The sequence below is a fragment of the Anas platyrhynchos genome, chromosome 36, assembly GCF_047663525.1.
Source record: "Anas platyrhynchos isolate ZD024472 breed Pekin duck chromosome 36, IASCAAS_PekinDuck_T2T, whole genome shotgun sequence".
Lineage (NCBI taxonomy): Eukaryota > Metazoa > Chordata > Aves > Anseriformes > Anatidae > Anas > Anas platyrhynchos.
Genome location: NC_092624.1, coordinates 3,323,766 through 3,348,361, shown reverse-complemented (window position 1 = coordinate 3,348,361; position 24,596 = coordinate 3,323,766). Strand labels below are relative to the sequence as shown.

General features: G+C 48.6%; 1 protein-coding gene across 1 annotated transcript in view; it reads right to left on the bottom strand.

Annotated features, from left to right (window-relative positions):
* The window catches only part of LOC119715110 (scavenger receptor cysteine-rich domain-containing protein DMBT1-like), a 28,595-nt gene extending 5,657 nt beyond the window's left edge, over positions 1-22,938 (bottom strand). The window contains exons 1-12 of the mRNA XM_072032092.1: positions 22,766-22,938; positions 21,275-21,595; positions 19,822-20,151; positions 19,105-19,419; positions 18,374-18,688; positions 17,668-17,982; positions 17,117-17,431; positions 15,921-16,235; positions 14,741-15,055; positions 13,374-13,520; positions 3,098-3,259; positions 1,163-1,492 (exon numbers count right to left, since the gene is read on the bottom strand). Coding sequence (XP_071888193.1) covers positions 1,163-1,492; positions 3,098-3,259; positions 13,374-13,520; positions 14,741-15,055; positions 15,921-16,235; positions 17,117-17,431; positions 17,668-17,982; positions 18,374-18,688; positions 19,105-19,419; positions 19,822-20,151; positions 21,275-21,595; positions 22,766-22,838 — 3,253 coding nt within the window. The 5' untranslated portion in view covers positions 22,839-22,938. The remainder of the gene's footprint in view (positions 1-1,162; positions 1,493-3,097; positions 3,260-13,373; positions 13,521-14,740; positions 15,056-15,920; positions 16,236-17,116; positions 17,432-17,667; positions 17,983-18,373; positions 18,689-19,104; positions 19,420-19,821; positions 20,152-21,274; positions 21,596-22,765) is intronic.
* Between the last annotated feature and the right edge of the window lie 1,658 nt (positions 22,939-24,596).

Below are 24,596 nucleotides of genomic sequence, written 5' to 3'. Positions count from 1 at the left end.
TGGTGACTCAACCACTTCCCTGGGCAGCCCATCCCAATGCCTAACAACCCTTTCAGTAAAGAAAACTTCAGTAAAGAAAATTATTCTTCCTAATATCCAACCTAAACCTCTTCTGCCCCTCCTTGGGGCACTGCAACATCCAGCATGACCATTCTGCACTCCACCATGTTTGCTGGCTGCACCCAGTAATCGCTAACATGCAGCTACCTCTGGACTGAGAAAAGAAGCAATGGACACAAACTGGAACTCAACAGGTTCCATCTGAACATAGAATCATAGAATCACAAAATGATTCAGGTTGGAAAAGACCTCTAAGATCATCAAGTCCAACCGTTAACCTAGCACTGCCAAGTCTACCACTAAACCAGGTCCCTCCACGTTAACACATTTTTTGAATACCTCCAGGGATGGTGACAACCACTTCCCTGGGCTGTCTATTCCAAAGTCTCACAACCATTTTAGTGTTTGTTTTTTTTTGTGTGTGTGTGTGTTTTTTTTTTTTTCCTAATATTTTTTTTTCTAATATCCAAACTATACTTCCCATGGTGCAACTTGAGGCTATTTTCACTTGTCCTATTGCTTGTTGCTCGGAAGAAGAGACCAACTCCCACTCCACTACAACCTCCTTTGAGGTAATTGTGGAAAGGTAAGGTGTCCCCTGAGCTTTCTTTTCTCCAAGCTCAACTGCCCCAGCTCCCTCAGCTTCTCCTCATAATTCTTGCTCTCTAGACCCTTCACCAGCTTTGTTGCCCTTCTTTGGACATTCTCCAGCATCCCAAGCTGATTGGAGATTGCCAGAGGTAAAAGCATGGAAATGATCTAGTATCCATTATATTGGTGGCAGCAAGGAGGAGTCAAAGTCTCCTTCTGGCCCCTCTCCTCTGCCTAGGGATGCATTTTATGGAGCCTGTCGGCAAAACAGAATGGGTGGCTGTATCTCTATCTGTGTCCACTTCCCCCAGAAATTCAGACAAAACAAAGATCTTGGAGAGTACACACCCCCTAGGGGAAATTCATCATCTCAGGACACTTGCAAGATGCAATTAACACTGATTTCCTGGGCTGCTAACGTTTCCAAACCTGCAAACCCTTGTGCTGTGTGAGATAAACCGCAAAACATCTAACTGTGTCCTCCCAACCCATAATTTCTTCAGGGTGTTACCTGCACAAACCACACCAGCATCTTCACCGTGGTGGCAATTGGTCTTCCCCCAGTCATTTGCTCTGCAGTAGGAAAGCGCCACCTCCGTCCCCGTGCAGTTGACATCGTCCAGCCAGATGGGGCCAGACCCCGCCCTGAACTCGCCAGGTCTGCTGGTGGACAAGGCGATGCCACAGTGCAGCTGACGGCACACCACGTTGGCATCATCCAGGTCCCATTGGTCATCGCACACCGTGCCCCATCTGTTGCTGTAGTACACCTCAACTCGGCCAGCGCAGCGGTGCGGTCCATCCAGCAAGCGGAGGGGAACCCTCTGGGATGCAACTGGTTCTGCACAGAATGCAGAAACAGCCCCATGCAGAAGAGCTGAGAAAGCCTACACTACCTGTGCTAGCTTCACATGGGCTCTGCAAATAGCTATGGTTTATGTGCACCACCAACATGCTTCTCCTTTGGTAGGCAAACCCCAAAAAATCCAGATCTAGGAGAAAAAAATGCTCTGCAAATCCCATATTCCTAATAAAAGACATCAATCTTCAATGTGGCTTTGGATATTCTTACTGGATATTCCCAAACAAATTCAGGAACAAAAAAAAAAGACCACACTGCAGTCTGGATTGAGAACTCTGGACATAGGGATTGTCTGTCAGCTGGCTGTTGCATTAGGCAAAGCATCACCAGCAGGTCAAGAGAGGTGATCCTTCCCCTCTGCTCAGCACTGGGGAGGCTGCACCTCAAGTGCTGGGTCCAGTGCTGCGCCCCCAGTCCAAGACAGACATGGACATGCTGGGGAGAGTCAAGGGAGGGCCACCAAGGTGATCAAGGGAGCACCTCTCCTACAAGGAGAGGCTGAGAGCCTGGAGAAGAGAAGGCTCAGCGGGGATCTTATCAATGCCCATAAATCCCTGAAGGAAGGGTGCAAAGAAGATGAAGCTGGGCTCTTTTCAGGGGTGCCCAGTGCCAGGACAAGATGCAGTGGGCACAAACTAGAATACAAGTGGTTCTGTCTAAACATCAGGAAACATCTGTGCTGTGCAGGTGATGGAGCCCAGGCACAGGTTGCCCAGAGGTTGTAGAGTCTCTCTGCTGGGAGATCTTCAAAAGCCACCTGGACGTGGTCCTGGGCACCCTGCTCTGGGTGTCCCTGTTGGAGCAGAGGTGCTGGACCAAAGGAGGTCCCTTCCAACCTCAACCATTCCATGATTCTGTGTTTCTGTGCTAAGACAGCAATGGGAGTTGTCTGTGTGCAGCCTTGCATTTTAATTACATTTGTATACATATTGTGATATGGAGCCAACAACAGAGCATCAGATTTTTTTGCCCATCATGCACAAGAGCAAGCGCTCCTGCTGTGCACAGAAATAATGAATTTTGGTGGACTGGAAAGCCAAGGGATGTTATTTGAAAAAAAAAAAAAAAAAAAAAAAAAAAAAAAAAAAAAGAACAAAAAATGAAGTAGGCAGAAGCAGGAAAAAATAACAGCAACTCAGCATCCCACCTGCTAGAGGATGTACAGCACAACCACTCACCTCCTTTCTGTGGGTTGGAGAGTAGTAGAAGTGCCTGTTCCTGTTTGCACTGGAGGAAAGAGGACTTTGGGCCCCATATTTCTAAATATACAGGCTGGCCCTGAAGAAGTGGCCAACACAAATATGCAATTTCTGGTCCTAATTGTCACAGGTTGGTAAGGCTCCAAACATTTCCCAACTACTCTGCACAAGGGCAACAGCACAGAGGCCAAAATAATTACCTGGCCAATAAGGTCTCCTTCCCCATCTGCCATTTTCCCTTCCTTTTAAAGCCTGGCAGGTCAAAGGAGTCTTTGCCCTGTTTGTCTGCAAGCCCAGACCCCCCATTCCTACATATCACAGACCTCTCTCGTCCCATGCACATGGTCTACTAAAATGCACCTTCCCCCATGCATGAGCTACTCACCACAGAGGCATGCCAAGTAGATGAGGAGCCCTGCTCCAGCACAACCAGCCAGGGTGATCTGCAGGGGCAGAAAATGTCCTGAGCACCCCATGCCAGTAGTTTTAGGGCAGGTTATCCTTGTAGTGAGAACTGCAAGCTGAGCTGGACAATGCCACTGCCAGAAAGGTTATGGTCAGTCCCCTCCTCTGACCTGTGTTTGTCCCATGCTCATCCCTCCTCCTGCACTGATCCCTCCTCCCTGCTGTCCCTGGGATCGAGCCCTCCAGTTTGAATTGGTTTAAGTGGCCTCTCCGCTGCAGCAGTACCTGCTCAGAGACTCCCCCTTTCATCCCCACTTCCCTGACCCTCCAGCCAGCTCTGGTCCTGCAGCAGGAAGGTTTGCAACTCTCACATCTGGGGATTTGGAGCCTTGGGAAAAGACAAGCCTTCCTGTTCTTCAGGGAATGTTAATAAACAACCACCATTGTCCCAGATAAGCATATATGTTCATCTATTGAAAAGGAGTGGAAATCATTTCCCTTAATTTAAATGTCTTTGAAGCTGGGGCTTCATTTAGGCCCATACACTGAGGTCCCCATTAAAGCTAGCTGGGGGAAAAGTGGGTGCTTCACCTGGAGTCCTTGATGCTAAGGTGGGGAGAAGTATGTCCTAGGAGAGTTCAGTTCTCACTGAGACCCTCATAAAACCAGAGGATGGGATGGGATGGGATGGGATGGGATGGGATGGGATGGGATGGGATGGGGTGGGGTAGAATTGGGGTAGAGTAGAGTAGAGTAGAGTAGAGTAGAGTAGAGTAGAGTAGAGTAGAGCAGAGTAGAGTAGAGTAGAGTTTTCTCAAAAAAAACGTGTCCTCAACCTCTCCTCACAGAACATGCCATCCAGCTCTTTTACCAGCTTTGTTGCCCTCCTCTGGACACAATCTTCACATCCTTTTGATGTGGAGACCAAAACTGCACACAATATTCAAAGTGAGGCTTCAGTAATATATAGCAGGAGAATCACCTCTTTTTTATTTTATTTTATTTATTTTTATTTTTTATTTTTTTTTACCAGCTGTCTATGCTGTATTAAAAGCATCCCAAAATGATGTTTGCCCTCTCGGCTGCCAGGCACCCTGCTGGCTCACATTCAACTTGCTGTTGACCAGCACCCCCAGATCTCTTTCTTCAGGGCTGAAGGTAAGATCTGCCTCACCATATAGGTGAGGAAAGGAAAGTCTCCTTTCCCCTGCCAAAATAAGGAATTCTAAGGAGCAGGTCCTTTACATACATGGAAGAGCTTGCTCCAGCTGAAGTCTGTCTGTCCCCAAGGCCACTATCAGAAATTGTGTTGATGAGACCTGACCCCTCACACTAAAAGACACATAAAATACACAGTCTGTATTCTGGGAGTATCATGTAAAGAATGAGGGGGTTCCAGAAATCATGAATGAACTGCTGAGGTTTAGTTATAAGCATGTCCAGGTTATGGGTGCCCTATTGCATTGATTCTGACCCCCAGTATAAGTGAATTCAGAGATTTTCCTGGCTGATCTCTGAACCATGGGATGCTTTGGCACAACACCCTGAGCCTTTCCCTGTGCTTACACTTCAGGCTTTCAGCAAATAGTATAATGAGCCACCTCGGCCTTCCTCCTCAATTTAGCCTGACTAAAAACATATAAGGTGCAGCAGCTTGTCTGAAAGGAAATGAAAGGATGTCTCTTGCCCCATTTATCCATCATGTCTTTTGGAAAAGCTCCTCTCTGGCAAGTGAACGGAGCTGTCCGTGCCAAGACGTTTTTCTTTCATGACACAGCCACACATTTCCCACACTTCCTATTGCTGCATCACAGCCCGTGAATATTGCAGCCCATAAATTTCACATCCTAACAGAAACCCAATCAGCAAGTCTGTCCATAATTAACCCTTTGCACCAGGGTTTCCAAGATCTCATGCAATCTTGCACACATGCAAGACTCATTGCGCACATATGTCCCACTTTCCAGCCAAGAAAAAGCTTCCTTGTTGCAGCACCCACACCAGCTCCTTCTGCAGTCCCTGTGTTCTGCCAAGACCCAAGACATAGCTGAAACTGTCACAGAAGAGAAATCTCCTGTGAACCTTTTTTTTATTTCTTATATTATTGTGCTTGCGAAAAAGTGGTTCCTAGAAGCAGGCAGCCTCTTGTGAGCGGAGATGTTCGTTGCTGAATACTAACTGACTAAATGCTGGCATCTTGTGCTCTTTGCTGGGATGCTCTGCAACCTTTTTCTGCATCCAGATGCCTTCATATGCACCCACCAGAGCCCTTCCTCCTCTTAGTGCCCCAAGGACTGCATCCATTCAGCTCCTGCTCTCTGAGAGCCTTCAGCCCCTCTCAGGGAGACACACATGAATTCTAAGTATGTCACAGAGAGCTAGGGTGTTTTGTTGTTGTTGTTTGTTTTGTTTTTGTGTTTTGTTTGTTTGTTTGTTTCTACAAATATACCAAATGCTACAAACATCTGGGATTTTTAACATCTTTGGCCGTGGCACGGACAGTGGGATTGAGCAAGTTAGCTAGTGACACCATCTGGGTGTTCAGTCAACATGCTGGAGGGAAGGGATGCCATCCACAGGGTCCTGGACAGGCTTGAGAGGTGGCCTTGTGCAAACCTCATGAAGTTCAACAAGGCCAAGGGCAAGGTTCTGCATCTGGTCTGGGGCAATCCAAAGCACAACTACAGGCAGAGGATGGATTGAAAGCAGTCCTAAGGAGAACAGCCTGGGGGTTTTGGTTGACGAGAAGCTCAACATGAGCTGGGAATGTGAGCTTGTAGCCCAGAAACCAACCGCATCCTGGGATGCATTGAAAGAAGCACGGCCAGCAGGGCAAGGGAGGGTATTCTCCTCCTCTACTCAGCTCTTGTGAGACCCCGCCTGGAGTAATGTGCTCAGTTCTGGGGCCCCCAGAATCAGAAGGACATGGACCTATTAGAACGAGTCCAGAGGAGGGCACAGAGATGATCGAGGGGCTGGAGCACCTCTCCTGTGAAAACAGGCTGAGGGAGTTGGGGTTGTTCAGCCTGGAGAAGAGATGGCTCTGGGGAGACCTTAGAACAGCCTTCCAGTACCTAAAGTGGGCCTGCAGTAAAGCTGGGGAAGCTGCAGAAGGACAGGGTGTCCATGTATGAATTCCATGGAATTGTAGAACCATTTAGGTTGGAAAATACCTGTAAGATCATCTAGTTCAACCTTTAACCTAGTCCTAAAGTCCACCACTAAACCATGTTCTAAGTCTACTATGTTCTAAATCTGCACGTTTCTTGAATATCTCCAGGGATGGTGACTCAACCACTTCCCTGGGCAGCCTATTACAATGCCTCGCAACCCTTTCAGTAAAGAAATTTCTCCTAATATCCAATCCATACCTTTCCTGGTGCAACTTGAGGCCATTACTTCTTGTCCTATTGCTTGTTGCTTGGGAGAAGAGAACAACCCCAACTCCGCTACCTTCCAGAAGGTCCCAGACCTTTGTGCAGTCTCTGGACCTGCTCTAGTTCCAGTACATCCTTCCTGGGATGTGGCAACCAGAACTACTCGCAGAACAGAAGACGTGGAAAATCCAGAGTTGTATAACATGGCAAAATTAAACCCCTTGTCTTCATCTTGACACCTTTCTTAAAGTATACAATATTTCTTTGGATTCCTTAATTCCTTAGCTGTTACGACATACAGAGGCAATGATTTCAGGCAACATGCTAGCAGTTGTGTACCAGAAAAATGAAACATTCAAAGCCAGATGTGTTGTACTATCAATTCCTTTTTGTTGCATTTCATTGATGTATAGCTAGATGGCAGGAAATCACTTCATTATTCAAGAGCAAGCACTCTCAGAAGCATTACCCCGGGACTGCTCTGTGTATGGTTTTCTGAGAGGCTGGAATACAAGATGAGGGAAACCATCAGGGACTTCTCATGTGGTTCATTTTTCTCTGCTGACACTCCCAGTGACTCTAGCAGCAGTCCAGCACAGACATCTGCACTTGAGCCCATGGAGCCTTTCCATATGGTTGAGCTCTGCCTGTGCCAGCATCTCCAGGGTTAGCTCTCCCCAGCTGCTGCAAGGCTTTTAACACAGACTCATCTTGTCCCTCCCAGCTTTTGCATTTCAGTGTCTTTTGCTAACCTGCAGCAGACAAATTCTCTCATTCTCCCCTTCAACAATGAACTAATCTATTGAAAACTGGTATAAATAATACAGGTAAAGAAGAGGTCTCAGGGAATGGTTTGAGCCAGAGTAAGTCCATCAGCCATAACAAGGACAGAGGAAGCTCACAGCTTTAATTTTTTAAGTTCAGATGCCCCAGTACTGGCAATTGCATGGCTTCAGAAATGGTTAAGTGAGAGAGGACAGGGAATGTGGGAGCAGGTCATGAAGAACTCTTCCCATTCTGAGCCTGCCCAGACTCTAACTCCCCTTCATCTGCTCATCCTTTGGTGTCCCCCATACTGAACCTCCCCAGAGGGCCTCCTGAAGAAGCTGCCTCCCATGGGATCCTCGCTGCAGTGATACTCAAGAAACATAAAAATGAAACTCCCACAGAGATGCCTGTCTGTTAGCAAGGACCCTCATTTACCACCCCACAGAGAAGGCAATGTGTTGGAGAAGTAACAGCATCCTGGGACAGCAGGGCATGTTCTGGGGTTACCCCATGGCCCATTTGCAGATGACACTGAAAAGAGACTTCAGGGACAGGCTATAAAGTGCATGTGTGTAAATTGCACACTCCAAGCTCAGACATTTTGGGGACCTACACACATGTGAATTTCTTTTTGCAAGGTACCCTTACTTGCCTCAGTGTTTCTAGACTCATAGACTAAGGTCCCTAGATCCCATTTCTATCATTAAGAGAGCATTATTCCACTTTTAACTCTCACTTGCCACCCTTTAAACAAAAGTACATAAATTGTATGATGGGCTGATTGTAGATTCATAAAACCTGAGGAGCTGCTGGGTGGTGGATGGACTACTAGTCCCACCACACTGGTGGGCTCCCCTATCTCAAATGCCTCTACTTCCCAAACCCCTGCAAAGAGCCAGATGAACCTCCCTGATCACGTATCCAGCTCACATCAAACTGGAGCAATCCAGGGAAGTTTCCAGAATCGTTCTTTTGTTGAGCAGATGAAGGACTGGAAGCTCTGCAGCAGCACAAGGTCACTAGCCAGCCATGGGTGGGGACCCTGCAGCTGAACTCTTCAAAACCATGCCAGGAAAATGCTGAAAAGGGAACTGTGATTCCTAGGAAGAAGATAACCTCGTGTCAAAGTGGGTGAGAACTGCAGCTTCAGGAACGAGAACAAAGAAAAGCTAATTCTGCAAGCACTGCCTGCATTCTGGAGAAAGACCTCTCCATTACCCTGACCTCTTTAGGGTCACTAGGTCACAAGGGTAACAACCATTATCGTGCTCATTAGCAGACAGCAGGACCAATGTATGCATCTGTCGTGGTTTAACCCAGCCGGCAGCTAAACACCACGCAGCCGTTCGCTCACCCTCCCCCCTCCCTCTCTGGGACGGGGGAGAGAAATGGAAAGTGAAGCCCGTGAGTTGAGATAAAGACAGTTTAATAAGACAGGAAAATAATAATAACAAAATAATAATAACAATAATAACAATAATAATAATATGGTGATAATAGGGAAATAATAATAATATGTACAAACAAGTGATGCACAATGCAATTGCTCACCACTCGCTGACCGATGCCCAGCCTAACCCCGAGCAGTCCAGCCCCCTTCCCCCGGCTAGCCACCCCTATATATTGTTTAGCATGACGTCAGATGGTATGGAATACCCCTTTGGCTAGTTTGGGTCACCTGTCCTGGGTCTGTCCCCTCCCAGCTCTTACTGCACCCCCAGCCTGTCCGTTGGCAGGACAGAGCAAAAGGCTGAGATGTCCTTGGCTTAGTATAAGCACTGCTCTGCAACAATTAAAGCATCGGGGTGTTATCAGCACTCTTCTCATCCTAAGCCAAAACACAGCATTCCACCAGCTACTAGGAAGAAAATTAATTCTGTGCTAACTAAAACCAGGACAGCATCATCTCAAAGTGCCTGCAATAAGGTGCATTCCTACCTGTAACAAAAGTAATCTTCTGTTTTCTAGATTAAATCATCCCTGGGCATTCCAAGCCTTCATCTTCTAAGTCCCGATGACTCAGCAGGCATCCTGTTTCCTGCTCACCTCCCCTCCTCCCCGGCCTTCCAGGTGTTCATGCTTTTAACTCATCACAGCTATCATAGCCGTCACAGCCTGAGTCCCCATGCTGAGGCTTTCTCTGATGCTTCCAAGCAGCTGTTTTGGGTTGTGTGAGATGGGCTGTATCACTAGCCACTGGAGAACCCAGCACATCTTTTTATGACCAGTGCTGCTTAAAACCCCAGCCAGCATCCCTCTGCATATCCAGCTCGCATCTCTGTGCCTTCCAAGCTCTTCTTTTGTCAGAGCACTGTTGTCTCAGGTGCCCCACAAGACTACTCTCCAAGGACAACATGCAGAAACATTTGGGCATGCAGCAGAAGGAAGAGCTCAGCATGGTCTAGCTGCCCACACAGAGACACATCTAGTTACCTGTAGGTCCTTTGTCCTATTTGACAGTCCCATGCCAGCGTCTGAGACCTAGGACATCTAAGGTGGCTCTAAATGTCTATGTGAGGCCTCACCTGAGCTTTCAGTTGGTGGAGTTAGTAAAGCTACTCAGCTTCACAGGTGAACAGAAACAAGCCATTGCATATATGTAGGGAAAAGCTTTGCAGCCTCCATTGACTAAAAAAAAAATAAAAACAAAAAAATAAAAGAGGAGAAGAAAGAAGAAAAGAAAGAAAGAAAAAAAACAGTAAAACATTGCTTATGTGTTACAGAATTATTATTTTTTTATTTTCACAAATGCACCAAGAAAAAAAAAATGAAAACAGGAACCTGAAATATTTCTATGCATCACTTCTCTTGTGCACACAGACCATTTCTGCCAGCTGGTGCTTCATGCCCTGTATCACTTCGGGTGGCTGGCTGATGTGGGCATGGAGCTGACAATGGGTCAATCTCTGGTGATTTCACTCTGTAGAGAAGGGATCGTCCAGGGCCCTTCATGGTGACAGGGCTGTGCACTGGGATGGAGCTGCATCAGCTGGAGTCTTGTATCTGGGATGGTCACAGGAACTGAGCTCACTTGTTGCTGGCATCATCAGCGTGAGACTCCTTTGCCTCCACTTGCTCTGCTCCAGGCATCTAGGTGGACATGTCAGCCAGCTGGTCCATGTGTACAAAGCCTGCAGACCACAAGGATTCAGTCAGTGGGTCGATCTAGGCATCCTAGGCAGTGCTGCCTGAGTTTTCCTCCTCTTTTACAAGACCATTGAGGATGCTCACTGCTTTGGAGACAGCACAAATCAAGTTGACTTGACTAATACCAGCAGCACAGGGTATACACTGTTGACTGCCAGTACTCAGACATGAAGTCTCCTTTGCAGAAACCACCCTTGATCAAACGTTTGGTCCACACGCAGCACCCTTCATCCCAAAGATTTTTCCCACCATCAAAACTACATGCTGATCCACCCACCCAAGCTTCCTCCTACATGCAAAGAGCCTACAGATGGCATTCCTTTCAAAACAAAGGTTCAGCACTTGGCAAAGAAACAGGATGCAATCTGGCTACTGCCGTTAAAGATAACAAAAAACGTTTTTATAAATACATCAACACAAAAAGGAGGACTAAGGAGAATCTCCATCCTTTACTGGATGCGGGGGGGAAACTTAGTTACAAGAGATGAGGAAAAGGCGGAGGTGCTTAATGCCTTCTTCGCCTCAGTCTTTAGCGGCAATACCGGTTGTCATCTGGATACCCAGTACCCTGAGCTGGTGGAAGGGGATGGGGAGCAGGATGTGACCCTCACTATCCACGAAGAACTGGTTGGTGACCTGCTACGGCACTTGGATGTGCACAAGTCGATGGGGCTGGATGGGATCCACCCAAGGGTACTGAGAGAACTGGCAGAGGAGCTGGCCAAGCCCCTATCCATCATTTATCAGAAGTCCTGGCTATCGGGGGAGGTCCCAGTTGACTGGCAGCTAGCAAACGTGACGCCCATCTACAAGAAGGGCCGGAGGGCAGACCCAGGAAACTACAGGCCTGTCAGTTTGACCTCAGTACCAGGGAAGCTCATGGAGCAGATCCTCTTGAGAGTCATCACGCAGCACTTGCAGGGCAAGCAGGCGATCAGGCCCAGTCAGCATGGGTTTATGGAAGGCAGATCCTGCTTGACGAACCTGATCTCCTTCTATGACAAAGTGACGTGCTGGGTGGATGAGGGAAAGGCTGTGGATGTGGTCTACCTTGACTTCAGCAAGGCTTTTGACACCATCTCCCACAGCATTCTCCTCAAGAAACTGGCTGCTCTGGACTTGGACTGGCGCACGCTTCGTTGGGTTAGAAACTGGTTGGATAGCTGGGCCCAAAGAGTCGTGGTAAATGGAGTCAAGTCCAGCTGGAGGCCGGTCACTAGTGGCGTCCCCCAGGGCTCGGTGCTGGGGCCGGTCCTCTTTAATATCTTCATCAATGATCTGGACAAGGGCATTGAGTGCACCCTCAGTAAGTTTGCAGATGACACCAAGCTAGGTGCGTGTGTCGATCTGCTCGAGGGTAGGAAGGCTCTGCAGGAGGATCTGGATAGGCTGCACCGATGGGCTGAGGTCAACTGCATGAAGTTCAACAAGGCCAAGTGCCGGGTCCTGAACCTGGGGCGCAATAACCCAAGCAGAGCTACAGGCTGGGAGAGGAATGGTTGGAGAGCTGCCAGGCAGAGAAGGACCTGGGAGTGATGATGGACAGTCAGCTGAATATGAGGCAGCAGTGTGCTCAGGTGGCCAAGAAGGCCAACGGCATCCTGGCTTGTATCAGAAACAGTGTGACCAGCAGGGCTAGGGAGGTGATCGTCCCCCTGGACTCGGCTCTGGTGAGGCCGCACCTCGAGTACTGTGTTCAGTTTTGGGCCCCTCGCTACAAGAAGGACATCGAGGTGCTTGAGTGGGTCCAGAGAAGGGCGACGAAGCTGGTGAGGGGCCTGGAGAACAAGTCCTACGAGGGGCGGCTGAGGGAGCTGGGCTTGTTCAGCCTGGAGAAAAGGAGGCTCAGGGGCGACCTTATTGCTCTTTACAGATACCTTAAAGGCAGGCTGTAGTGAGGTGGGGGTTGGTCTGTTCTCCCACCTGCCTGGTGACAGGACGAGGGGGAATGGGCTAAAGTTGCGCCAGGGGAGTTTTAGGTTAGATGTTAGGAAGAACTTCTTTACTGAGAGGGTTGTTAGACATTGGAATGGGCTGCCCAGGGAAGTGGTGGAGTCACCATCCCTGGAGGTCTTTAAAAGACGTTTAGATGTAGAGCTTAGGGATATGGTTTAGTGGGGACTGTTAGTGTTAGGTTAGAGGTTGGACTCGATGATCTTGAGGTCTCTTCCAACCTAGAAATTCTGTGATTCTGTGATTCTGTGAAAAGATATCTCCTTGGTTGGGTCACACAGGGGCCTAGGAGTGACCTTGCCATGAGTGAGATAGATGGGCATGTTCTTTTGGACTCCAACACACCACTCATAGGAACATCTCTGGACAACCCAGCCCTTTGGATCTGCTCAGTCTTGGTGCCTTCCCACTGCCCTGTCCTTTTCCTGAGGTGAAAAAGCTTGAGAACAACGCTGGTAAAACTGGCAGCATCATACCCAACCCCATCCCTCATTCCCAAAAAGACAACATGCAGATGTTCAACAAAGGTGTCTCCAACCACTCAACCCTGGTTTCCAAGAGTCTCCACCACATCCTTAAAAACTCAGGCACAGACACAGTTCCTGATCCTTTCTCAGCTGTTGGATAAAGATGAAATATCCCCGATATCCTTCCCAAGGGGGAGCTGGGAACAGAGCAAAGCTCAGAGCTCCCGCTTAATGAACAAGTGGAGCAGGCAACAAAGAGGAGCATTCAAGGAGGTGCTCCCACTTGAAGGACCATCCCACCACCAAGAGCATCATATTTCCACCCAGCTGGAAATAAGATGTTAATGTGAAAGAGGGACAGTGGATAGAAAGAGAAAAGAGAATGGAACCAAAGGACTCAAAGTAGAATAGGAAGTCCCTTTCAATATGAGCCATAGGAAAGAAATCTGCCCAAAGTATGCTGACATCAACATTTTAGCAATCCTACTTCCAACCATACCCTTCTGGAAACTTCATTTCCCTCTTCATCCACAACGGAGCTCACCTGGAGAGGGACTAGAAGTCCTATTTCGCATTTGCCTCCTCTTCAGGCACAGAACAGCCCCACAGACCAGTATCAACACTGGACAAATGACTGAGACCAGCAATGGGAGCAGTGGCAGAGTCTGTGATGGTGTGATTGAAGCATAGCCTGTAGGGAAAAAGCAAATTTTCCTTCATCCAGAGCTAATCGAGGAGATAATTAGCAGTACACAAGGACAAGAAGAAACAGGCACAATGTGCACCAATAGAAATTCACATTAGATAGCGGAAAATATTCTTTTTCCACATAAGGATGGTTAAATATTGTAACAGAGACCAGAAAGGCACTAGGACCCTCATCCCTGGGGACTTTTACATTTTCACTGGTCAAGGCCATTCACAAGGTTTAGTTGGTCTCACAGTGAATGGAGGACTAGATCGGTGTTCTCCAGAGATCCTTTCCAATCTGTATTATTCTGTGATATATGATTCCAAAGAGGAGACACCAAGAGAGCTTCTGTTAGGTCCCTGTGCATCACAGCTGCCTTTGCCTCAGAGGTGGACCACTTTGGTGGACCACTCAAGGGGAAGTCAAGGCCACTCAAGGTGCCATCGGTCTGACTGCTCGTTCTGTAGAGCAACTTATTTGCAGTGGGCATTGGCAGGGCTGGATGACTGCAAAATGGTCCTTTCTGCAAACCACATCCCACAACCACGGGTTTCTTTCCTTAAAGAAACCTGGGTGACCAGTTAAGATGGAGTGTTCTGCAGGATGTACCAGATGCATAAAGGAGAGTACCTCAGTCTGGGTGGTTTCCAAGCAAGTGCATCCATTCCAGGATAATTCACTGCGTACAGATGTCCTAGAGACAACTTGCTATTTTACTGGCCATGAGGAGAACACATTTTGAGATTTGTCCAAAAGTGGATGGAAAGAGTGGAGCAAATGGGAATGCCAGGACAAGTCTTGCCAATCATGACTCTCAGCTTCCCAGCTCAGCTGTAAGGATATTCCCCATGGTGTAGTCTTTTCTCCTTCAGCCTTTCTGAAAGGTTTTCGTCATTTTTATCCCTATTGTCATGATCATCCCTGCAACTTGTGTTGAGCACATACTCAAGTTACCCACATCCTGGGATGACACTGTTGACCATGGTGCATGGTGACCATGGTGTTGACCACAGAGACCATGGATCCACTAATCCTGTAGGTCAGGTGGAGTCTAGCAAGGTCAGACTCAGCTTGTGTTGAAGGAAATTCCATCTTCATTTTCCATTTGTCTCTGCCTCCTCAGCCACCAGCAAGCATGTACTCTCAGAGCAGCACTAATTCAGCAAGGAGATGACACCTGCATGCCCAAAGGCTTTTCCATACCAACAGGGCCACCTTACCTGAGCACACCACACCAGCATCTTCCCCGTGGTCACAATTGTGTTCCCCCCATGGTTTGGCCAGGCACTCCAAGAGGTTGTCTTCCCCCCCTGTGCAGTTCACGTCATCCATCCAGATGGCAATATGCCCTCGCCCAAACCAAGCTCTGTCAGGGGCTGAGACTGCCACCCCACAGCCCAGCTGCCTGCACACGACTGCAGCATCATTCATGTCCCAGCCGTCATCACACACGGTTCCCCACAGTTGCTTGTGGAGCACTTCGACTCTCCCAGCGCAGAAACTCGAGCCATTCACCAGTCGTAGTGCCACAGGATCTGGAAAAAAAAATAAATGAATGCACTTTTTGGAAGCCTCCATCCATGTCTGCACTGCTCACAGAGATCATATAGCTAATGCATGTCACTGATTTTTGTACCTTTTATGACATTTGTAACTGAGGAACTTCTGTATGCATTTCCAGCCACTGAAAATGACATGCCAAAAAGCTTCTGCACTAGCCAACAACCTTGCAATTTGGACTCCTTTAGCATCAAAGTGAAAGCAGGCATGCTGCTGCTCTCATGCTGTTCAGAGATGTTGAATTACCTGGACCTTTGTGAAGGAGGTGTCTGATTCCTTTATTATACTGAACATCCCCAAACTCCAGAGGGACTTTGAATATTTAAAGCTAAGATGTAATTAGTACCAACTATAATAAGAAAACTTCTGTGACAGAGAAAATTCGGGCATGCTTGCTGGAAAAGAATAAAAACAGAGCAATTTGTAAAAATCTCCCTTTTTGATCTTTGTAAGATGAGCCTTTCTTCCTACCTGCTCTTAATCTGACATTTTTTACTTGTTTTCTTGATCACATCAAACTTTAAAACCCATCCAATAGGTCCCTAAACAAAGCCTTATTCTTCCTATCCCTTGGAGGCTCGGTTGTGTCTCCCATTGCTTTGCTCAGATTCTCATTCCCAACACCAGCTCAAACTCTTTCAGGATCTCCCATCTCCCTAAGGTTTCACTGGCAAGCCCAGCCACTGACCAAACCTCTGCAGAACAGCGACCTGAACTCTTCTATGGGGCTTAGCATTACCCAGAATAGGGGAAGAGTGAGTCACCAGCAAAGTCATGCTCTTCCTTCCTCTAGCACACTCAATGCTCTCCTGAATACTGATATTCAAGAAAAAAACTTACCTGAGCACACAACACCAGCATCTTTACCATGGTTGCAATAACTCTGTTGCCCCATCCTGGAGCTGCATTCAGAGAGGGCAGCTTCTGTCCCTGTGCACTCAACACCTTGCAGCCAGATGTGGCTGGAGCCCTGCCCAAACTCAGCTGAGCCTGGAGCTGACACGGCCATCCCGCAGCCCAGCTGCCGGCACACCACCTCTGCATCTCTCAGGTCCCAGTCGTCATCACACACAGTCCCCCACTGCTGGTTGTGAAGAACCTCGACCCTCCCAGAGCAGCGGCTGGAGCCATTCACCAGCTGGAGCTGGAGTGGTCCTGGAATTCAAAAGACACCTGCAGGTCAAAAACCAAGTAGAAGACAGGACCTTGAGTGGTAGCCAGGTACAATGTGATGTGAAGGCTCCCGTTGGCATAAACAGAGGTATCTAATCCCATTTGATGTGTTCTCAGGCATCCAAAGAAACCATGAGGAGGGAACAGACAGGATACAGGGACAAATGGAAGACCTACACCAGTCTGGAGTTCATTCAACATTCATTAGCTGTATCAACAAGGCCACCCTGGACTTGAACAGGAGGGGGTGGCTCAGCCACGTAGTTCACGTGGAGAAACCTGAACATCGACCTAAAGTGCTATGGCAACATAGTGCTATGGAAATACAGAGCAAGAGCCTGGCAGTCCATCAAGACTACATGGACCAAAGGTAGTGAGAAGGGTCAATGTGTAAAGGGACCTGAAAATAGGTCTCTATACAGAGGCAAGAGACACAAGCAAAATAGAGCCATCCATATGCTTCCCATAAGAGACACAGCAACATACCGAGTTCACCAGGGCTGCCAACATTGCTCCTTCCAGAGCTGCACCATGAAGCAAGGTGGGGGTTGGTCTGTTCTCCCACCTGCCTGGAGACAGGACGAGGGGGAATGGGCTTAAGTTGCGCCAGGGGAGTTTTAGGTTGGATCTTAGGAAGAACTTCGTTACCGAAAGGGTTGTTAGGCATTGGAACGGGCTGCCCAGGGAAGTGGTGGAGTCACCATCCCTGGAGGTCTTTAAAAGACGTTTAGATGTAGACCTTAGTGATATGGTTTAGTGGAGGACTTCCTAGTGTTAGCTCAGAGGTTGGACTCGATGATCTTGAGGTCTCTTGCAACCGAGAAATTCTGTGCTTCTGTGATGAAGGAATGAAGGTGGCTTACCTGCACACACCACACTGGCATCTTCTCGGTGGTTACAGTTGTTGTCACCCCATGGCCTGGCCCTGCACTCAGAGAGGGCAGCCTCTGAGCCTGTGCAGTTCACATCATCAAGCCAGATGGGGTCATTCCCCAGCCCAAACCGAGCTGCACGTGGAGCCCAGATAGCTGTACCACAGCCCAGTTGCCGGCACACCACTTGTGCATCATCCAGGTCCCAGTCATCATCACACACACTTCCCCATTGCTGGTTATGCAGCACCTCGACTCTCCCAGAGCAGCGGTTGGAGCCGTTCACCAGCCGGACCTCAGGAGGCTCTGAAATGGAAAGAGGCAGAGCACGTCATCTCTTGGTGCCGGACCTGGTAAAGGAGAGACCAAGTGCCTGATATGACAGCGAGGGGGAATCCCCACTTGTTCAGCATCGGTCTAGCCTTGGAGTTCAAGATTCACATGTGGGAAGAGCAGTGACATAGAGAAGAAAGGAAAAGCAATCCACTGAGCTCCTGCAGTGTTGGAACCCACAAGCTCATGGGCAGATGATCAACAGCTACCTGAGCACACCACACCAGCATCTTCTCCATGGTGGCAGAGGTGGACTCCTTCGGGCCTGGCCCTGCACTTGGAGAGGGCAGCTTCTGTCCCCGTGCAGTTGACCTTGGCCAGCCAGATGGGACCATATCCCTGGCCAAAGTAAGCCAAGCCTGGAGCTGCAGTTGCTGTCCCACAGCCCAGCTGCCAGCACACCACTTCTGCGTCACGCAGGTCCCAGGCATCATCACACACTGTCCCCCATTGGCGCTGCTCAAGGACTTCAACTCTCCCAGCACAGCGGCTTGGGCCGTTCACCAACCGAACCACCTCTGGTTCTGAAACAAAGGAATACACACACAAAAAAAAAAAAAAACCTTCAGGAAGAGTTGGTGGAGACAAGCTTGGGCATGGGATCTTGCAAGAGATGGTGACTCTGTGCTCTGAGCTCCCTGATATCATGCCTTTACTAGACAGGGATTCCCATGAGACTCAGCACAGGTTTTTGCACTATGGGAGCTCCGCAAGAAGTTCAGTGACTATTCACTCAAGCTGAAAATGAGCCAGGAAAAATGGGATAAGCAGCAGTGATGGGATCCTCCTCGCAACGCTTCTTGGCAGCAGGAATCTTATTATTATCCCCTTGCCTTCTGAAGAAGACACATCCGTGTCTAAGGGGCAGCAGAGTTCTCCGTGAAGACAGGCAGGAGGAATGTGGCAGAGGGTTACCTGAGCACACCACACTGGCGTCTTCCCCGTGGTGGCAGTTGTGGACTCCCCATGTCTGGGCTTCGCACTCACTAAGGGCAGCCTCAGTCCCCGAGCAGGTCACTTTCTCCAGCCAGATGGGATCGTAGCCTCTGCCAAACTTGGCCCAGCCTGGAGCAGAGATTGGAGCACCACAGCCCAGCTGCCGACACACCACTTTGGCATCCTCCATGTCCCAGTGATTGTCACACACACTGCCCCACTGCTGGTGGTGAAGCACCTCCACCCGCCCAGCACAGCGATTTGGGCCATTCACTAGCCGCAGTTCTGTGGGCTCTAAAAAGGGAATGAGATAAATTAATAAATATCTTCCAATCTTGCACCACCTCTAAAGATCCAAAAGAAATTTGGCACGTAGAAATGGAATAGCCTGCAGCCACGTATGGCAAGTGTCAAAGGCCAAATGACTCATCTGAGTGCACACATTTCAACATACAGAGAGGATGATGACATGATGGACATGGCAAGCCACTTGAGAAGAGACATTTTACGGTGTCAGATAGAGGATTAACACAGACACGCAAGGGTGCATCCAGATAATCTGTGCTGATGCCTACAGGAGTGGAGTTACCTCACCTCCCAAGCACTGCTGCTTGCAATGGCATCATACACAAAGGAGAACAACATGTATGCAGGGAACAGACTAAAATTAGATTCACTTTCCTTTCTGACACCATGACCTGGTCACTTACCTGAACACACAACGCTAGCATCTTCGTTGTGATTGCAGTTGTGTTCCCCCCAGGGCTCCAATCTACATTCTGTGATGGCGCCTTCTGTCCCTGTGCAGTTCACCTCATCCAGCCAGATGGGAGCGTGTCCTTGCCCAAAGTGAGCCTTGCCAGGGACTGACACGGCCATCCCACAGCCCAGCTGCCGGCACACCACCTCTGCATCTCTCAGGTCCCAGCCATCATCACAAATTGTCCCCCACTGCTGGTTGTGGTGGATCTCAACTCTCCCTGAGCAATGGCTGGAGCCATTCACCAAACGTACTTGAGTTGGTTCTGGAAAGAGACAAGCACCAAATATCTGGATATCCAGGCCAGGACTGGAGCTGCCCTGGGAGCAGGAAGCCCAGTGCTTAAATCATCACAGAATCTCACAGCTGGAGGGTGAGAAGGTTGCAGACACAAGCTGAGAAGAGCAGGCTTCCCTAGGGCTCTCATCTCCTCCCCACTCATCCCACGAGTGTAACATCTGGATGAATACCACCTCTGAAGCTCCCTGTTCGTTTCCCTTGCACACATCAGCCCATCACAGGTTTTCTCCCAGCTCCATTTGCAGGGCTACAATGTACATGTCTACAACTAGGAACATTTCAAACTCTTCTTTTTTCTCCACTAATCCCTTAAAAAAAAAAAAGGGGGGGGGGGAGGGGAGGGGGGAGGGGGGGGAGAGGCAGTTACCTGAGCATTCAACACCAGCATCCTCACTATGCTTGCAATTATGACTTCCCCAGGAACTGGCCTGACACAGAGAAAGGGAAGCCTCTGTCCCAGCACAGGTCACTTCATCCAGCCAGATGGGTCCTGCCCCTTGCCCAAAGGCAGCGCCAGGGGGAGCTGATAGAGCTGAGCCACAGCCCACCTCCCTGCACACCACCTCAGCATCCAGCAGGTTCCAGCCATCATCACACACGGTGCCCCATCTGCTGTCATGGAAGACTTCCACTCTGCCCGAGCAGGGGCCAGAGCCACTCACCAGCCTGGCACGGGTCAGACTTGGAGCAGGTGCCCCTGCAAACACCACCAAGGAGAAAACAGTCAGAGCCTCTGCTGGAAAACCAGCTGCTTACAGTGCTTAGGAGCAAATGATCAGTAACTTTGCTGAGCATGCAGTTGCCTACAATTCTTAGGCTCAGTTTATTCTCAAAGGCCCTTCTGGACAGTGTCTGACAGTCAGGGTATACCCATGAAGGGTTTATTCCCTGTGAAGTCAGGAGGTGTTGAAGCTGAGAAATAGTCAGGGGAATGCAGACTCCATGACAGATATAAAGAGGTCTTGAATCCAAGAATAACATTTGGAAGTTATCTGGAGCAAGTGTGAAGAGTGTGAATTCTTTGCAAAATCATGTGAGGGAAGTAATTCTGCCTACCTGTAGGGGCAGGATTCAGCTCAAAATCTGTGAGCCAGGTGCCAACACTCACAGCACAATCAGAGGACACCCAGCCAACAACATCATCTGGGGGTGACAAGAGGTCCATCTCTTCCTAAAATAGGTGCTGATGGAGAACTGAGTGCTCCAGCAAATGCTGCTTTAGGATGGCATGACTTATGTCCCAACACTTTTAACCATATTGATTAGACCTCATTATAACAGTGCACTGCACTGTTCCAAAGCAGATGACTGCAGACAGGGATATTCAGAGAGGTGAACTCAAGCCATAGATATAAGGAAGACATTCTGTACTATGGGACTGGTGAAACACTGGAGCAGCTTTCCTGAAGAGGAGGTGGATGCCCCCAAGAGGAAATCTTTAAGGTCAGATTGGCTGGAGCCCTGAGAAATCGGATGTAGTGAAGGGTTACCCTGCCCATGTCAGGAGGGTTGGATCTTTAAAAGTCCCTTCCAACCCAAACCACTCTATAATTCTGATCTGGCACCCATTGGAAACAACGGTGTGAGACAGAAACCTGTCTTCTAAGACTGATCTTGCATGGTCCATGGGGCTGCTTTGTGATCAGGACCACCTGACATTAGCAGCACATCTTCCTAGGATGAACAGTAGTTGTCCTGCCCATAATTTCATCCCTCAGCTGTCTCCAGCAGTTGCTGCAGAACCAAATAACAGAACGGTTTAGGTTGGAAGGGACCTCTGGAGGTCATCTGGTCCAAGACGCGGTACGAGCCAGACTCACCCGAGCACACAATGCTGACGTCTTCCCCATGCCCACAGTTGTGATCTCCCCAGGGCCGTGCCCGGCACTCAGAAAGAGCAGCTTCTGTCCCGCTGCACTGCACATTGTCCAGCCAGATGGGGTCTTCTCCTCGCCCATACCGAGCCCCGCCAACAGCAGACAGGCCCATCCCGCAGCCCAGCTGCCGGCACACCACACGGGCTTCCGCGAGGCTCCAGTGGTCGTCACACACCGTCCCCCAGGTGCCATTGTAAAACACCTCCAGTCGCCCCGTGCAGGGGTCAGGGCCATTCACAAGTCTTATTTGGGCAGGACTTGATGCTGGCAATGAGGGAGAGCAAAGGGAAGGAAAAGTTAGTAGGATATCTTGGACAAGAAAATGCTAAGGAACATCTTGACGGTCTCTACCTGTTGGCTGAAAGGAATAGGGATGAACCAGCAAGAGAAGGACACAAGCACTTATAACTTTATTATCATAATTTTGGCAAGGACACGTGACAGATAGCCCTTGAGCAAACCCCAGGCTGTTCCACCTACTGACAGGTGAAAATATGGTCCCTCAAAACAAGGAAAACCAAAATACATTAAGACCAATTTTTTCAAGTGAACAGGCTTCAGGATGAATTTACATTACTCAAAATAAATAAATAAATAAATAAAAATAATATTTTTTTTAAAAAAAAGTAGCGAATACTTGAATTGCAGGCACTTTGTTGGAGCAATTTTGAGTGAGGCTGTGCACTCAGAGCACCATGGGCCAGAAATGTTGCATTCACAAATCTCGGTTGGCTTTATTGAATGAACAGCCTTACCACAGCATAAGGAACAGAAGAGGTCCTTTATTTTCCTTTATTTCTGCAAACCCCTATCCTGCTTCCTCAGATCAGTCTGGCCCAAGCAGATCAACCCCACACCATTTACTACCCCTCATTTCCAATTCCCCCTCTTTTTTTTCAGCCATTCAAGCTCTACAACACGTAGTTGACACTACTGAGAAGGCAGCACCGCACTCACTCACCACACTTGATTTCTATACCTTTCCCAATTTTTACTTGGCTCCCTCTGCCATCCCTTTGCAATTCACTGTTTTCTTCTGATCATCAATGTATGATGAGGGCAGCTGGGCAGCACTCCTCTCCATTCCCAGTAGGTTGTTTTCTCATTCCTAATTTGCCACGTGACTCTACCACTATAAAAATTTCTCCCACTTTGTGACATCCACCTTCTAGAAGGTATCAGCACTTCTGAGGAAAACTCAAGCCTTCTGCAGCAACCAGCTGGAAGAGAGCTGCCCTTGGCAGGAGGGCTTGGGAGTTCTGCATCTATGCCACTTCCAGCAGCGTCCACAAAGCCCATGCAGGTTGCTCTAGACAAGTACCTTATAACGATAATTAAGCTGCACAGAAATGAAGAGAAGCAGCAACCCAACATGGTGTTTCTGAAAACATAGACTGCAGCCAGCACAGGGAGGAGACTGCACAAGGCACTCACCACACAGCCCTGCTAGGATGAGGACGACCTCTGCAGTCCCAAGCCCAGCGCGAGCAGACAGCCTCTCACCCATGGGTGCTTCATCCAGCAGCAGCAGAATTTTTGAGAAGTTGTTACCAGTCCAGCAGGAATAAAGGAGGAGGTGGCTCAGCAGGGGCTGAGCTCAGGTCCACCCTTACCAGCTGGGGAGGAAATATAGCAAAGACCGATAGAGGCAGCTACAGGAGGATGCTTCCCACACTGCTCCTCCCTGCTGCTTGTTCCTCCCATCCCTGCTTGCACTTGCAGCACGTGGAGCCGAGTTTCTGAGGGGGAACCGAATCTGCTTTCAGCTTGACCCTTGGTGATGAGCAAACATGTTCTGGGAGCAGACACTGTGGGCACTTCGGAGATGTCCTATGGGTACATTTCACAAGAGGACAAGAGAGAGGGGACAGGAAGGACTGGGAGAGTTGCAGCGCTTGGGTACAGTCTTAGCTTAGGTCCAGCATAACAACCTACCCCCTCTGTAACATATGATGTTGCACAGGGGGAGGTTTAGGTTGGATATGGGGAGAACTTTCTTTACTTAAAGGGTTGTGGACCTTTGGAACTGGCTGCCCAGGGAAGCTGTTGAGTCACCATCCTTGTAGGTACTCAAAAGACATGTAGAGATGGTGCCTGGGGACCTGCTGGACCTCCTTTGGTGGTAGACTTGACAGTGTTAGGCTAACAGTTGGATTTAGAGGGTTTTTACAAACTAAATGCTTATATGAATTTAAATGTGGGTTGTGAGGCTCCTCCTGGCCTGTAGACATGCCCATGTCCATGCCCTGGACCTGCAGCCACCACCCTCCTGTGGCCCTGCCATCATTCCCAACTTCCTCAAAATAAACCAACAAATACATAAATAAATGAAAATCCTTGTATTGGGCTTCCACATCAAGGGTTTGGTAGCACGGGGGAGCTGCAGGGGTGGCCTCTGTGACAAAAGACCAGAAGCTGCCCCATGTTAGAGACAAGCCAGTTCCAGACAGGTTGAAAAGGGACAGCAGAAGCTATGAGATAAAGTGAGAGAGAAAGAACCCTGCAGGCACCCAGGTCAGTGAAGAAGGAGGGCAGGAGGGGCTCCAGGAGCCAGAGCAGAAGCTGCATCATGATTCTAGGATTCTAGGATTGCAAGTGGCTAAGAAGAACTTCATATGGAGGATGGAAGACAAAAAAGCTCCTTCTGCCAAATACTTGTTCCCTAGCTGTTAAAATAAATAAATAAATAAATAAATAAATAAATAAATAAATAAATAAATAAATAAATAAATAAATAAATATCTGTTACTAGGGTATGATTTCTTGATACCTAAAAAATATTGGAAAATTAAGCCATAACTTGCTGTGCCCACTTAGCTTACAGGACACACTGGTATTTGCTCAGCATCCTCTTGCATTCCCACTCCTTCCGTGATGTCCTAAGTAGTGTGAGCAGCTCCCTTGGGGCTTCTTACAATCGTGATAACAAAACAGCCAGCCTCTGGTGCTTACACTGAATTTCCCAGAGCTGTGCGTCTGCATATTTTTGGATGCAGCTTCCTGCAGTGTGTGGAGCTTGTGTGTTCACAGAATCACAGAATGGCCAAAACTCAACGTGGGATATGACGTAGTTGAAAGGGTTGGAAAACATGATGACCATGGTGGACTTGCCACAGAATCACAGAATGGCTGAGGTTGGAAGGGGCCTCTGAAGGTCATCTAGCCTGACCTTCTGCTGCGCAGGATCACCTAGAGCATATCACCTCCCTTGAGCTGCTGGCAACCCTCTTCTAAATGCACCCCGGCATCTCCTAGGACTTTTTGG